The 17,443-nt window shown below is 44.4% G+C and overlaps 1 protein-coding gene across 2 annotated transcripts in view; it reads left to right on the plus strand.

Annotated features, from left to right (window-relative positions):
* The window catches only part of TTC7B (tetratricopeptide repeat domain 7B), a 416,190-nt gene that overhangs the window by 290,824 nt on the left and 107,923 nt on the right, over nucleotides 1–17,443 (plus strand). For both annotated transcript variants that reach the window (XM_033951913.1, XM_033951914.1), the window contains one exon: nucleotides 16,140–16,280. In XM_033951913.1, coding sequence (XP_033807804.1) covers nucleotides 16,140–16,280 — 141 coding nt within the window. The remainder of the gene's footprint in view (nucleotides 1–16,139; nucleotides 16,281–17,443) is intronic.

Raw genomic sequence — 17,443 nt, forward strand, 5'->3', positions numbered from 1 at the left:
CATGGTTCTGTAAAGTGGCATTATGACTTCAGGTTTGCGGCTGACGAAGCTTCTATTGATACATCCCAACAGAGTAGGTTGCAAATTGTGGCATCTAATTGAAAACATTTTTTTTTGGGGGGGGGGAGTCAGCCTCGTGACTCAGTGACAAATGCTTGTGCACTTTCCTACATGTTCAATTCTTAGACTGGGTCTCCCGCCCTGGGGATAGGGTGGAGTTGGGGATACTGCAGAGGCAACGTTAAGACTTTTGAGAGGAGAGGGAGTCATGGTCGTCAGTCCAGAATAGAGAATGACACGGGGGAAAATTATGTCCCCGTCACCGCCCCGTCCCCGGACTACCATCCTCTGCACCGCCCCGTCCCCGCTGTCCCTTTCACCGCCCCATCCCCGTCTCTGCCGTCCCCGTCACCGCCCCGTTGTCTCTTTCACCGCCCCGGCCCCATCCCCGTCTTCAGCGTCTTCTCCTCTCCATCCCCCCACCCCCAGCACCCTTCGCGCGGTCCAGCAGCTCCCTCCCACCGGCCAGCCGTGCATTTCCCTCCCTCCCTTCTTTTCCTTTACCTTTTCTTGTTAAAACGCGCGTTTTCTATAAGGCTAGGAGCTGTATTACAGCCGGAGCCTTGAAGTCGCGTCGGGTTGCCGGCTAGAAAAGTCTCCTCCGATGCAACCGGAAACAGGAAGTTGCATCAGAGGAGACTTTTTCCAGTGTGCAACGCGACTTGACTTCAAGGCTCTGGCTGTAATACAGCTCCTAGCCTTATAGAAAACGCGCGTTTTAACAAGAAAAGGTAAGGGAAAAGAAGGGAGGGAGGGAGATGCATGGTCGGCCGGCGGGAGAGAGTGGGCTGCCGCTCGTTCACCGTGCGTTCCAGATGGTTCATCGCCCCGTGCTACCATTCACCCCACAGGGCGGTGAATTGCTTTGTCCCCGAACTTGCGGTGACCATTTTTTTGGGTCACCGTTTTGGCAGCTAAACGCCACCGTGTCATTCTCTAGTCCAGAACACATGATACAGAAACTTTTTTTTTTTTAATAATTTATATTCCACCTATCATACAATTCTATGCAGATTACAAATTATTCAGGTACTCAAGCATTTTTCTCTAACTGTCCCAGTGGGCTCCCACTCTATCTAATGTACCTGGTGCAATGGGAATTAAGTGACTTGCCCAGGGTCACAAGAAGCAGCGTGGGTTTGAACCCACAACCGCTGCACCACTCTAGAAATCTAAATGTAGCAAAAGTGAGCCAAGTAAAGGACAATGAAGCCATTGTGACATCACTGATGAGGTTGGCTCTTATTGGTGGAATGAGGCATTATGATGTCACAATACCAGCTCTGGTTATCAGATATTTATTCCATTTTCTATACCATTCTCTCAAGGGGGCTCAGAATGGTTTACATGAATTTATTCAGGTACTCAAGCTTTTTTTCCTGTCTGTCCCGGTAGACTCACAGTCTATCTAATGTATCTGGGGCAATGAGGAGATTAAGTGACTTGCCCAGGGTCCCAAGAAGCTGTGCGAGATTTGAATCCACAACCTCAGGGTGCCGAGGCTGTAGCTCTAACCACTGTACCACACACTGCCGCAGGATCAGCTCTGAAGTACAGCTTAAAGCCTCTACATTGTTCCCTCAGTGTCCGACTGCATTGTCCCTGCAGTTGGAGATGCAAGGAAAGAACATAAGCATTGCCATACTGCAAGACCTGCAAGCCAATAGCGGCTTACATTGACTTTCTGGGCAGCCCGGGCACTTAACCGGCGTCCCCCTCCTCCTCCTGCAAGATCTGGTGCTTGGTCACCATTCTCATTCCCAGCAGCGTTGCTCTTTCTCTTCGGGCTGCCAGCAGCATGAGTGAAGTAAGCACGCTGCCTTCAGTGGCCCAGAAGCTTTCTCTCTGCTACTGCTTCCTTCCCCTGCATAGACAGGAAGCTTCCAGGACACCGAAGGCAGTGTGTTTACTTCACTCGCGCTGCCCACAACCCAAAGAGTAAGAGCAGTGCTTCTGGGAACGAGATCAGTGAACAAGCACAGGATTCCACAGGAGTAGGGTAACAGAGATGCAGGACTATGGGGATAGGGAGGAAAGGCAAAGAAAGATGCCAGACCTCCAGGGGAAGGAAGTGGGGGGGAGATAGAGATCCCAGACCACAGGAGGGGGGAGGAAAGGAGAAGTGCCAGAGAAGGAGATGAAAGGGAAGGAGGGAAGAGAGATACCAGACCATAGAAAGGGGGGGAAGGGAAAGAGAGTGATATCAGACAACTGGATGGAGAATGGGGGGAAGATGCCAGACCAGGGAAGGAGGGGGAAGAGAAACACAGGGAAATACCAGACCACAAAGGGGAGGAGGAGGGAAGTGAAGGAGAGGAGAGAGATGCTAGAAGGGGGAAGATATGTCAAACCATGGGAGAGGGAAAGAGAGGGAGGAGATGGTACATAGGGATGAAGGGGAAAGGGAGAGAGAGGGAAGAGATGTGCACAGGGGTGGGGAAAGGGGAGAGAGGGAGGAGATGACTCACAGGAGTAGGGAAAATAAGAGAGATGGAAGAAATGCTGTTTATGGTTGGATGGTAAGAGGGGAGAAGAAAGAGAGAAGAACATAACGTAAGAATTGCCATACTGGGACCAACCAAAGGTCCATCAAGCCCATTATCCTGTTTCTAACAGTAGCCAAACCAGGTCCCAAGTACCTAGCTAGCTCCCAAGTAGTAAAACAGTTTTATGGTGCTTATCCTAGGAGTAAAAATAGATACCTATGGCAAATTGCAACCTATAAACGGTATATTATGTAATTGTATGTATCAAGTTAGGATAATAGCTGGTATTATAAACTGTGCTATAGTTATAGCAAATCATAACCTGAACAGTTTCTTATGTATGTTTAACCTGTAATCTGTTCTGAGCTGTTTGGGGACAACGGGATAGAAAACGAAATAAATTTCCCCAAGCCATCTCAATAATGGCCTATGGACTTCTCTTTTAGGAAAGTATCCAGGCCTTTCTTAAACCCCGCTAAGCTAACTGCTTTTACCACGTTCTCCAGCAACAAATTTCAGAGTTTAATTACATGTTGCATGAAGAAATATTTTCTATGATTTGTTTTAAATCTACTGCTTAGTAGCTTCATCGCATGTCCCCTAGTCCTAATATTTTGGGAAAGAGTGAATAAGCGTCTCACATCGACTCCACTTATAGACTTCCATATCACCCCTGAACCATCTCTTCTCAAGGCTGAAGAGCCCTAGCTGCTTTAGCCTTTCCTCATAGGGAAGTCATCCCAAACCTTTTATCATTTTTGTCACCCTTCTCTCTACCTTTTCTAATTCTGCTACATCATTTTTAAGATACGGCAACCAGAACTACACACAGTATTCAAGTTAGAACATAAGAATTGCTGCTGCTGGGTCAGACCCAGGGTCCATCGTACCCAGCAGTCCGCTCACGCGGCGGCCCTTAGGTCAAAGACCAGTGCCCTAACTGAGACTAGCCCTACCTGCGTACGTTCTGGTTCAGCAGGAACTTGTCTAACTTTGTCTTGAATCCCTGGAGGGTGTTTTCCCCTATAACAGCCTCCAGAAGAGCGTTCCAGTTTTCCACCACTCTCTGGGTGAAGAAGAACTTCCTTATGTTCATACGGAATCTATCCCCTTTTAACTTTAGAGAATGCCCTCTCGTGAACAAGTTGCGGCCATACCATAGAACGATACAAGGACATTTCTTTCCTGATAATTCCTAACGTTCTCTTTACTTTCTTAGCTGCCGTCGCCACACATTGAGCTGAGGTTTTCAACATATCCTCAACAATGACACCTAGATCCAAGTTTCCAAGTTTATTCTGTACTTGATATATCGTCTATCAACATGTACCTAGATGATTTACAGTACTAAAAATTTAAAAGGGCATAAAAAATAAAGAAAAAGGGGGATCAATTCTTAAAAAATATATATATGTTAAATAGACAAGACATAGTTCCTTTTCCTGGGCAGTGACGCCTAACCTAGAACCCAGCATCACATAGCTATAGTTCGGGTTCCTCTTTCCCACATGCATCATTTTGCAGTTGCTCACATTAGGCGTCATCTGCCATTTTGATGCCCAGCCTTACAAGATGGCGAGGGAGGAGATGGCACACATGAATTGAGGGGAAGGGCAGAGAGAGGGAGTAGATAGTGCACATGGATAGATGAGAATGGAAGAGAAGACATGGAAACGTAGATAGATTTGAGAAGGAAGCAGAAAAAAAGGATGAAAGTTGAATGTTAAACATTAATGCCAAAGATAGATGTAGACAGGCTAAATCACACACTTGCAACCCAGTTAAAATCTTATATCACTAATAATAAAACCCTGAGCGCGCATGCGCACTCCTATCTGCGTGATCCCTGCCTCCGTACTGTGTGCTTCCATGGCCGTATTCTATTTGCAGTGCTTGCAGTGGCTTGCAGCACGTTCAGCGATTTCAGTGGCAATGGCGGTTTGACTCCTACGCTGCCGCTGCCGGGACACCTCTTCCCACCCCAGACCGGCCTAGCAAAAGCCTCAAGGCTGCCCGGGCGAGCGGATGCTGGACAAGGGGAGCAGGGAAAGGAGAATGAGGTAATACTGGACAGGGAGATCAGGTAAGAGGTGCTGCTGAACAGGGGGGAGGTAAAAGGAAGGGAGAAGGCCTACTGCTGGACAGGGGGAGCAGGGAAGAGGTGCTGCTGGACAGGGGGGGAGGTAAAACGAAGGGAGAAGGGCTGCTGCTGGACAGGGGGAGCAGGGAAGGGGTGCTGCTGGACAGGGGAGGAGGTAAAAGGAAGGGAGAAGGCCTACTGCTGGACAGGGGGAGCAGGGAAGGGGTGCTGCTGGATAAGGGGGAGGTAAAATGAAGGGAGAAGGGCTGCTGCTGGACAGAGGGAGCAGGGAAGGGGTGCTGCTGGACAGGGGGGAGATAAAACGAAGGGAGAAGGCCTACTGCTGGACAGGGGGAGCAGGGAAGAGGTGCTGCTGGACAGGGGGGGGTAAAAGGAAGGGAGAAGGGCTGCTGCTGGACAGGGGGAGGTAAAAGGAAGGGGCAGGGGGTGCAGGCAAGGGGTGGTGGTGGACAGCCAAGGAAAGAGAGAGACAGAAAGAGAGAAAGACAGACAGAAAGCGGCCAAGGAGAGAGAAAGAAAGAAAGAAAGACAGACAGACACACACATCTATTCTAGCACCTGTTAATTTAACGAGCTTAAAGACTAGTGATTTCATATGTTTATAGCATTAATTCTACTATCATTAGCTTTTTCTGTAGAATCCTCACTACAGCCAGAATGCGACCCCAGTATTCAATGCTGAACCATGTATGGCCAGTGACGTTGAATATTCAGGACTGACTGGATAGGGCAAAGCTACTGGGATCGATGCAGGTCCCAGCCAATATTTGGTAGTACTGCAGGGCTGTAAGTAGAGGTTACAGCAGCCATTATGAAGCAGAAGCAAGTGAACATTGTTCCTACTGGGCAGGGACCTACAGGGGATATGGTGGTGGAGAAGGGGGAGAATCCTGGTGCAGATCAGAATGGGTTAGATCAGTGGTTTCAAACTCAAACATTTTGGATTTGTAGGTACTTGGAGGGGCCTCAGTTAATGTCTTATTAAAGAAATGCCAATTTTGCATGAAGCAAAACTATAGTTTATAAATCTTTCCTTTTGGCTAAGTCTTAATAATAATATTGTAATTTATATCTAAAGAGACATATGATCAAGAAATAGTTTTATTTTATTTTTGTGATCAAGATAAAAATACCGAGGGCCTCAAAATAGTACCTGGCAGGACGCATGTGGCCCCCGGGCCGCAGGTTTGAGACCACTGGGTTAGATCATGTTAGATGGGTCAGATGTCGGAAAAGGGAGAGAGGGGAGCACCTTAACCAATATCGAAGACTGCAACCTGGAATTTATGCCAGCACCAACATAGCTAACCGGATAAAATGAAGTCTACTATTTATACAATCCTACATGCCTGGTGAGCTACGCAGGCACCAGCACGAAATATTATCAGCGCTCACATAAGTCCCAGCTTCTCTGCAACTCTGTCTAGTAAAGTGTCGCTGTGTTAGTCCCTTCTACAATCGGCTGCACTGGTTACCAATCGAAGAAAGAATTCTGTTCAAATTCTCCTGCTTTTGCTACAAACTAATCTGGGGAATGGCCCCCAACTACCTTCTACCTCACTTCGAATTCTATTCCCCCATTAGATCTACCAGAAACCACAACCTGTTTGCATATCCAAAAATCGCTGGCTGCAGATATCGAACCTTCCTGGACAGAACTTTCAAGTTCCAAGCTGGTAGACAGCAATCATGGCTAGGCTATCTCATCGATACCGCTAGGTTGACCTACAGCATCTTTCGGAAAGAATTAAAGACCACTTTGTTTAAGAAATTCTTGTCCTAGCCAGACGTTCTCCCGCGAACATAACTACCACACCTTACCCTGAATTTCTTCCTCACACTAGGTATCCATATTCCTTGTCTGCTAAAATTCCCCCTTCAAAATTGTATCCAGATACTCGCTGGTATCTGATTATTTTCAATGTAAAATAGTTAATTTCTTATAATTCAACCCATGTATAGTTTTCTTTTCAACCACCTTGCATTCATCTACTGTAATTCGCTGATTGTATAGCTCTTCCTCATTGTGAACCGCCTAGAAGTCGCAAGATTATGGCGGTATAGAAAAATAAAGTTATTATTATTATTATTATCAGTGGCCAGCCTGCTGAGCACAATTTAAGTGGACAGGAGCCGGAGAATTACACCAGATGCTGGAAGGCTTGTTTAAAATAAGGCTCTTTTTTACATTTCCATAACATTCAAATGTAAGAGAAATGACTTGAAGAAATTTGATTTGGGTGTGGGGGGGAGGGGGGTAGTTTAATTAGAAACGGAGGACCTGGAGGTCCTGAAGCCTGCATTTAGTTCCCAATGTGAAATAAAACGCAGCGTGGTAAATTTTGGAGGGCCCGATTTGAATGTCTCGAAGCCACTTTTATAACCATTTCCAACACTATGGATTTAATTTGACTCAGAAGGGTAACATTGGCTTGTGGTTTGAAGATTATCAAAAAACAGTTTGCTTTCCTAAGGTTCTACCTTTTATGTTTCCACCCGTGTCTTTGTTATGCTTTTTCACAATTGATTTTAGTGATATGATACGGTTCTCCAGGTGATGACATTCCTGGCTTTCCCTTCCCTTTTCTAGTTTGTAAGTGGCTTTGGCTCCATAGGCCGAGTGGTCCTGCTATAACACGTCACAGATCGCTAATCCCTCTGGCATAGTCTGGGCTGGCATGGTGGAAGTTTGATAAGCTGCGTAAACCAAGTTTGCTGCTCATTACCCATTCAGTCACCCTGGAGGGCTGTGATCAACCAGCTCTTGAACTGAATTATTCAAGAGCCGGTGTTCATTTCTTGCGGACTCAAAACAAAAGCATTTCAAGAAGATCTTGTGTTTAATAACAGCTGATTGTTCTCCCAGGTATGAAGCTGGAAGCTATTTTAGACCTGTGCAGGAAAAAAATGTAACCAAAGCTTAGTCTGTAAAGCATCGTCAGTCTGTTTTTTGCGTCTAAGTAACACTGCAGAATCTAATCTAATCTAATCCTTAGGTTTGTATACCGCATCATCTCCACGTTCGTAGAGCTCGACGCGGTTTACAGTAGGAGAAATAGGAAGGAACTACAACAGAGGGTTAGAGGTAGAAGTGTGAAGAAAATTTAGAGGACTTGGGATGCCAAGATATAAGAGTTTCCTTGATTCCTAAGTTGGAGGGAGACATACAATTTTTGAGAAAAGCCAGGTTTTCAGATGTTTGTGGAAAACTTGGAGAGAGCTCAAGATCCAAAGAGGGGAGGTAAGGTTGTTCCAGAGCTCAGTGATTTTGAAGTGGAGGGAGGTCCCTAGCTTTCCTGTGTGGGAAATGCCTTTTAGCGAGGGGAAGGATAATTTTAACTTGTGGGAGGATCTGGTGGTATTAGGGTTTGAGGAATTCCAAGAAAGAGGGATAAAGGGAGGGAGGATCCCGTGTAGGATTTTGAAAGCTAAACAGTGGACCCTGGCAATTATCGGAAGCCAGTGGAGCTTGGCCAGAAGCGGGGAGACATAGTCAAATTTACTTTTAGCGAAAAGAAATCAAAACCCTACTTTTCAAAAAATTTATCCAGATATCTTAACCCAACCCTTCCTCCTCCTCCTAGATAAATTCTCCCCCAAAACCTCCACTTAAATAATCTCTTCCTCCCCAAAACACCAACCAAGTATTCAGATCCCTGAAATGTAACGTAATCTTATTTGTACTCTAACTGTAATCTATTTGTTATATCACACAGTAACGTACAGTCAATTTAATATCCAATTTGCAAGTTCTTCTGGAATTAATCCAGCTACCTTTCCTCCCTTGTAACCAAAAAAACCCAAACAAACCCAAAACTGTTGTAACTTCACTGGAAATGTCCAGTTAGCTCTTTTGTAATCTGCCTTGAACTGCAAGGTATAGGCGGAATAGAAGTCCCTAATGTAATGTAATGTTTAGAAAGACATGGCGCATACAGAGCTGGACACTCCAGTATACGGCCTTCCTGTCGAGGCCTCCCATCCCACCCACCCTGACTTAACTTGCTGCTTCTCCTTGAGGCTGGCACTTCCGGCACACTTAAAACGTGGTCACTAGTCCAGATCTTCCTGATCCGGATCTTGATTTTTTTTTTTTTTATTGCTTTTTCTAATTTGTTGGGCAGTCCAAAGCAGTTTCCAGTAATGCACAAGTCATCATGCAGTCGCAATAAAAGGTTAGCCCTTTGTTTTGAATGTGTTTACCGTGCCAGACTGCGCAGGTTCCTGTTGCCCCGTCCATTGATTCCATTCTCTTCAGCTGGTGGGGCACAGCGAACCTTTCCAACTTGCTGCTTTGCCATGCCCCTCCCCCCCCCCCCCGTCTAAGAGAAGGTCTGCTTTGCCTAGCGGTAAGCCCAGCCCTGAAGACTCGCTTTAGTGGTATTGTACGGCAGAAAGCGTGTATAGGGTCCCCATCATTTGTACACCTACGCACATTAGTCCTTTGTTCAGTAGCTTTGGACTCGGGGCAAGATTTTCAAAAATTTAATGCGGTTGCTAAGCAGTTTTCCGGCGGTTTAGCCAGCACGCATTTTAGCGGTGGATTGTTGAACCGGATTAGCTCTGTCTTTAGTGAGATTTCTAGCAATGGCATGCAAATGGGCTCTCTAACATTGAAATGAGCCCTCCGGTAGATTGTTAAAAGCGCCAAGGTATTTTTGAAGAGCAGTGTCAGCTTTTGGCGACAAAAAGAGCGACTGATCTGGGGATGCCGTTACAGTGCCAGCACTTGTGTTTTGACTGTGATTAATGGGGGGAAAAATGTGTATCTACACTTCTTCCTCCGTATTCGCTGTGATAGGGGATTAACAGATCCGCGAATACAGAAAAACCGCGAATAACTTCTTCATATGTTATTCGCAGTTTTCTATTAAAAACCATCGTGAATATGGTGAAACAGCAAATGACATGGTGGGAGACCTGGCCTGTTCCTGAAGGAGAGGCAAAACACGGTGACGAAAGTGCCGGGAATCGGCAATTTCTCTATGCAAGCTGATGTAATTGTGGGGGAGGAGCCAGCAAGCTAAAAACCGCACATAATCGAAACCGCGACTGCTGAAACTGTGAATTTGGAGGGAGAAGTGTATATATTTTTAGTGGAGGATAGTAAAATCACGCTTCTTTTGAGTTTTTGGGAGAGATGGGCATGTTTCATGCGTGCTTGTTAAAAGCCAACGTTTCTTCTTGAGCGCGTGTATGATACCCTTGTTTTGTGTGTTTCTGGCTGTGGGTCTTGATTAAATTTTACATTAAAACCAAATTACAAGATTTACCTGAATTATAGTAGTTTTTTTGGAGAGAAATTCATGTATTATGCGCAATAGAAAAAATTTGACATTGCTTCTCCCCTCCTCTCCCTTCCATTCATCCAATAGTGCAGCAGGAGAGTGTGGGGTTTTGGGTTTTTTTTTACGGCATTCTGCGCAAATGCCCATCAGCAATGGGCACGTGCAAATGTAGGAAATCTTCGCTGATGTCCACCAAACTTATTTGCACGCGCTTTTTTTTAAGAATGTCTCGGGTTTTTAGATTCGGTTTCAAAACGGCTGCGGTAGCAGACTGTCGCTTTTTAACGCGGGTTTTTGAACATCCCGCCCTAAGTCCTGTTTCCATTTTCTCCCCAGAGGCTCAGTGAGAGGCATTCGGGACAGAAAAAGAAACACATTCAGGAATGAGCACCACAGTTTGAATTAAAATAATAAGGGGCAATATTCAAAGTGGTATAACCAGGCAGGAAAGGCTCCAGAGTAACTCCTGGTAGCCATCCCAGTGCCAGTGCTACGGGTAGAGGTCTAATTTAACCAGTGATAGCATTTTAAAAATCACTGACCGCCACCCATTGAATATGGCCCCTAAAATTTTCTTGAAAATACAAAGTCAAAGCAATTTGCTTGTCCCCTAGAACCAAGTCTCTTTCTGTAAGTCACACATCTACATCATAGCAAAATTCTAACTTTCCACAAGTGGGAATAAACCTTAAATGGAGAAGGGGTCAAGGACTATTAGGATGGGGTAGGAGGGTTCCCTAAAAATGACAGTAGTTTATGGAAAACTGAAAGACTTTGGAAATTGAGCATCCGATGACTGTTTTTTCAGTTTCCAGAGTGGTCAGCCGAAGTGTAAGTTGCCCTGAGCCAGGAGGGAGCATACACAGACCAAGATGAGTATCGGAGGCTACAGGTGGAGGTTTTTCGGCCTGCAGCTGCTAAGACTTAGGAGGAAGGAAAGTAGCAAGGCCGAAGCCCAAATAAGGCAAAGCCAAGAGACGGTGACAGGAAGAAAACAAGATTTGAACTGCAAAGTCATGAAATGCAGAACGAGTCCAAGATCTTGTGACCTGTAATCAGAATTTCTGGAAGCATATATGCATACTAAACATGAAATAAGATGGCAGCTAGCGGGACGTGTGGACCATAGAACTCGAAACTAGTTAATCCCGGAGGCCTACAATAACTCCTGCTGAGCGGTCATTTCTTCAGGAAAAACATTCCTTTGGGGGACTAAGTGGGTTCGCCTGGTACTTTTTGTGTATCCTAGAAGCAGAATGTGTATTATATGTATGGTTAGGTATTACTAAAGGTGGGCGCTGACATTTTAGGCAGCTTTTACCGTACTTTCTTCACAAAGGAGAGCAAGCATTTGAAGAAGTGAAAGAATTTCTAATATTAAGACATTACACACAATTCCTTTCCTTTTGGCTGGAAAACTATTTATTCCAGAGCATGCTGTTAAATGTGCCTTAAATTAACGTACGCATTATCAGCTTGTGTTATTTGGTTGGATCATTGGTTTGAGGAAGGCAGATCAAAGTATTGTAGGAAATATGATTTCCAAGGACAAGCAGGCCATAACATTCTCACAACTGGGTGACTGGGAAGACATTTAGAAGGATATATCACCCTTTCAAGTGTCCTGTTCACTGTAGTCCTGACATAAGAATAGCCATACTGGATCAGACTTATGGTCCATCTGGCCCAGTATCCTCTTTCCAGCAGTGGCCAATCCAGGTCCCAAGTACCTGGCAGGAACTCAGAGTAGCAACATTCCAGAGCTGAGATTGTGATGTCATATTGTCTCATTCCACCAATACCTAAGATTCAACCTCATCAGTGATGTCACAATTGCTTAATTGTCCTATACTTGGCTCATAGACTGGGTCAGACCAATGGTTCATCTTTCCAACAGTGGCCAATCAAGGTCCCAAGTACAGTATCTGGCAGGAACTCAAAGAGTAGCAACATTCCAGAGCTGAGATTGTGATGTCATATTGTCTCATTCCACCAATACCTAAGATTCACACTCATCAGTGATGTCACAATTGATTAATTGTCCTATACTTGGGTCATAGACTGGGTCAGACCAATGGTCCATCTTTCCAACAGTGGCCAATCAAGGTCCCAATTACCTGGCAGGAACTCAAAAGAGTAGCAACATTCCAGAGCTGAGATTGTGATATCATAATGCCTCATTCCACCAATGCCTAAGACCCAACCTCAGCAGTGATGTCACAATGGCTTGATTGTCCTATACTTGGCTCACATAATAACATAAGAGCTGTTGTACTGGATAGACCAAAGGTCCACTAGGGCCAGTATCCTGTTTCCAACAGTGGCTAATTCAGGTCCCAAGTACCTTTGCAGAAACCCAAAGAGTAGCAACTTTCCAGAGCTGAGATTGTGATGTCATAACGCCTCATTCCACCAATGTCACGCTCCTTACCATCTGCTGCTAGCGCACACTCACCTCCCCACATATGTACCTGTCCCCCCTCCGCTCTGCTCACATTCACCTATCCTGATCTTATTTATCTCCACCTATTCCTCTGTATTTTCCTACATGCAGCCAACATATTCTCATCCCCCCACACAGACACCACCTTCACACCCACATATCCCTACCCCACCAATATGTATAACCCACATATACAAGTACACCTCAGTCAACCACTTCCTCCACCACCTCACAACCAGCACATCCCTTCAGCCTTCCCCATATAGACCAGCTTCCTCCTCCCTCTAAAGAAATTGCAACAGACAGATCCCTCTCCGACTCCCAGGACTTCAGTAAAACGCACTCATACACATGCTAACTGCTTCTAACCAGTTGACAGGTTCTGGATTATCTGTACAGGCCAGAACCTGGCATTGACTATATCAGCAGACTCTTATTCTGCCTCACTGAGCAATTAACGCTTCAGGGCAATATTCCAGAAACAAGCTTCCTGTTGACCATTGTTGGTTAAGAGCTTGATTGGAACAGAGGCGATGCCCATTGCTTGGCTTTGGATCACTGCACAGAAAATAATACTTTAAGTGAAAATAATTTTGAAGTCTTCTCCTCCCACCTTTTGTTTGGTTTATTATGCTGTATTTTATCAATGCCATCTTTTCACTTACCCTATGCTATAAATAAGTGAGTGCTCGTTGGGGAGAATAAATGCATTTCTGACATATTTGCACACTTTACCGCGGAAGCGTTTTTTAGCGCAGGCCGGTGCGCTGAATGCACTGCACTGCTCCCGACACTTATAGTGTTCCTGTGAGCGTCAGGGAGCAACACGGAGCATTCAGCACGCCAGCCTGTGCTAAAAACCGCTTCCGCAGTTTGGTAAAAGGTAGGGGGGAGGGTTGATAAGATACTGCAAAAAAATCCCCTGCGTCATGGGACATTCAGAGGTAGATAACCTTGATATAGATACATAGTATGTAGCAGTACTCCCACGTACAGTACTCCCCTGAAATTCGCGAGGGTTCTGTTCCAGGAATCCCCGCGAATTTCGAAACGACGCGAATACGGTTTTTTGGCAGGGGAGACAGGAGAGGGCAGCCGGAGAGGCAGGAGAGGGCAGCCGGAGCACCGGCGAGTGAAGGAAATCACTCGCGGTATGCTTTGACCGCCTCTTCCTATACTAAAGTCGGGCCTCACCAATCAGGAGCTGCGTTGACACGCCAGTGCACTTTTCAGTTACGGAGGCTGTTTGAAAGTTACCCCATTACATTGCTGACTCCTTTTTGACAATTGTAATACAGAGTCAGTGGAAATACATTTGTCCGATAAACAGAAATTTTGTTGACCTTTATTTCTACTTACGTAGGTGGATTAATATGGCAACCACATTACTTTAAATAAAATGGTAGAAATGAATCTACTCTGAGTTTTTATGTATCGCTGTTGAGAGCCACATGGAGGGTAATTCTGTGACAGGGTTCGGTGCTTATTTGAAGCCTGTGTTTATAGAATACTAATGCGAGTAGCCAAAAAGGTGATCGCTTAATGCCTATACCTCGATATTAGCACATGCAAGCATAAATCATAGTGCTTAATCATTTACATGTGCACCTGGGCACTCTGCCCTTGCTCTGCCCACCCTTGTGCATGTCCACCAGCAAAGTACATGCCAATGCCATCGAATCATCATGCGTACTTTTCCGCTAGTCAGTGTTATAGAACAGGTCATTTGTTTGGCTTTTGTTCCTAAAGCAGCGTTGCTCAACCCAGTCCTTGTGGTATCTCCAGCCAGTCAGGTTTTCAGACTATCCCCAATGAATATGCATGAGAGAGATTTGCACTTCCCATCGACATGCAGTTCTGTCTCTTGCTTAGTCATTATGGATATCCTGAATAACTGAATGTGCCCTGAGGTCCCACCCAGTGCAGTTTACCACCATGCAAAAATACATAAATAATAAATCTAAATACATAATATTATTTGTATATATTGTTATCATAATGTTTGGTCCAGCAGCAGAATTTCAAGCCACTGTCAATGGAGAAATCTGCATAAGGTAAGAGAGTCCAACCTCTGTCCTCGGGGGCAGCAACCCGATCAGAATTTCGGGATTTTCCCAATGAATATTCATGAGATCTTTTTTTTTTTTTTTTAATTCTTTATTCATTTTAATAACATGCAAAGTGCATACAAAAATATGACAATTGGCCACCAAATAACAGCACTTATTACTAACAATAATAATATAAATATCTTTCCTCCCCCCAAATCCCTCCTTCCCAATCTGGATGTGTGTAAAACTCAATAAAATGGAAGGCTTGAACTATTGATTGGTGGATACAAAATCTGCTAAAGGGCCCCAAATCTTATTACAATTTTTACCATAACCCTTTATTTCTGAATTCATACGTTCGTATCGATAATGCAAGCACGGGGATTCCCCGCCAAAAGGTGTGATTCAGTCTATTGCAATTCTTCCCGTTTTTTGGAATCATTTGTATAGCAATCCCAGTCATTACAGGTTTTCAGGATTTTCCCAATGAATATTCATGAGATCTATTTGCATGCACTGCCCCCATTGTATGCAAGTCGATTTCGTGACTATTTACTGTGGAAAAACTGACTGGACACTCTGATATAAGGCAACTTTTATACTTCAGACACTTGAAGAGATTAGTTGACAGTGTATAGTAACCTTTATTGATACGTCTTCCAGATACTGGTACAGTTCATTGTAAAATGTTTTTACATAGTAACATAGTAGATGACGGCAGATAAAGACCCAAATGGTCCATCCAGTCTGCCCAACCTGATTCAATTTAAATTTTTTTATTTTTTCTTCTTAGCTATTTCTGGGCAAGAATCCAAAGCTCTACCTGGTACTGTGCTTGGGTTCCAATTGCCGAAATCTCTGTTAAGACTTACTCCAGCCCATCTACACCCTCCCAGCCATTGAAGCCCTCCCCAGCCCATCCTCCACCAAACGGCCATATACAGATACAAACCGTGCAAGTCTGCCCAGTACTTAGTTCAATTTTTAATATTATTTTCTGATTTTAGATCCTCTGTGTTCATCCCACACTTCTTTGAACTCAGTCACAGTTTTACTCTCCACCACCTCTCTCGGGAGCACATTCCAGGCATCACCACCCTCTCCGTAAAGTAGAATTTCCTAACATTGCCCCTGAATCTACCACCCCTCAACCTCAAATTATGCAGCAGTGAAATTGTGTTGTTTGTTTCGTGTTACTAATTCCTTGCTAATTAGCCCATGGTTTGTATGCGGCCGTTTGACTCTTTTTGCATTTATGTATTAAGCTGTTAGTGTCCGCCTTGGTATTTTATTTGTGCCTGACTTCTTCCCTTTTATACCCCCTGATGTTTCTTATTAGCCCATAAATAATTTGTCATCTAATTATACCCTCTGGAAAGACAGTAATTGCTTCCATTGACAATCTGTGCAGCAGATGAGAGGTTATGGGTGCCGTGACATCACAGCTCCCCTCAGACTTATTTCTGCTGGTTGAAATAGCACACAAGGCTCTTGCCTTCATTTGCACAATTCTGACCAGCTTACGTCAGATATTACAGATGGCGGCAAACTCATAAACGCTCTGCCCCCATCAAATTAGTGTTCAGCAACAGCAGTGGGGGGGGAAAAAAAATCACATTTTCAGGGCTGGCTACGTGGACGATGCTTGAAAAGGCTGATTTGATCTTTTCCAGGTTGTTTCTAAAATGTTTTGCTTTCTTCCCGCCGCAGGCTCTGTACACGCAACATCAATCGCAGCTTCAAGAGTGGAACAGGCATTATCTGAGGTGGCATCGTCTCTCCAGAGCAGTACTCCGAAGCAGGGTCCTCTGCATCCGTGGATGACCCTTGCTCAGATTTGGCTTCATGCAGGTACAGTGAACCTAAAGCTTAGCTTAGCCAGCGGGGAGAGCCTCTGTAAAGACGAGAGCCGCGTTTAACAGCACGTATGGTACAAGAAGGTGCGCTCCGAGGCAGAGCTTGATTTATGCACGTACTTTATAAAACACGGCATTTAGGGCTCGTTTTGCGAAGGCGTGTTAGGGCCTTAATGCGCGGAATAACGCGCGCTAGCCACTACCGCCTCCTCTTGAGCAGGCGGTAGTTTTTCGGCTAGCACGCGCTAATCCGGTGCGTGCGCTAAAAACGCTAGCGCACTTTCGTAAAAGGAGCCCTTAAGGTTCAGCTAAAGGCATATTATTTTTCTCAGACATTCTGGGCTCATAACTGCACAACACGTTTTTTTTTACCTCAGCCTTAGTTGTTGTTGTTTTTTTCCTTTTCCCATCTTTGGAATTTAGTTTTTATTGTAATCAACCTCTATTTCTTTTCCTTATGTTTCGCATGTGTATGTATTTCTATTTCAGTACATACACAAAGAGAATCACATACATTACAACAAATAGAGCACCAATAAAGCATAATAGTGATAACTTAAAATTATAAAGATGCTACCATGTAACCTCCTCAGCAGTGCCGAAACCGGGCCCTGGGGGGAGGGAGCCATCAGCGTGGCTGTCAAGTACTGTGAGGTCTGTCCGCCAATGCGAGGGAGCTGTATTCAAACTGGAGCTTTGTTTCCTTCGGTGGAATGAAAAACTACGGGGTCCTAGAGCCTGTTGGTTTTTTTTTTTTTGCTGGTTCTGATTTCTTTTGGCATCTGTATTTTATATTTTCTTCTTAGCTTGTCTTTTTCTTTCTTTTGTTTTTTTTTAAGTCCTTTGAGAAAACTTCTGAGGTGGGGAAGTTATCCTTTTCTTTTTTTTTTTTAACTCTTTATTAATTTTTCATTCAAAAACAATGCCTTAAAATATACATTTACATATAATTAATTTCAAAATTGCATTTACATCAGTCATAGAAATACTTCAAAAACTTTTCCCCCTCCCTCCCACCCCAATACAAGAACAAAACCCAAATGCATTATTTCAGACATATAGTGAAAATCATATTAAACTTATTGATCAATGAAAACATCCAAATATAATACCCATCCTGAATGTGTAAATCAAATAAGAAATCAGGAGAATAAACCA

This window comes from Geotrypetes seraphini, chromosome 7, assembly GCF_902459505.1.
Source record: "Geotrypetes seraphini chromosome 7, aGeoSer1.1, whole genome shotgun sequence".
Classification (NCBI taxonomy): Eukaryota; Metazoa; Chordata; class Amphibia; order Gymnophiona; family Dermophiidae; genus Geotrypetes; species Geotrypetes seraphini.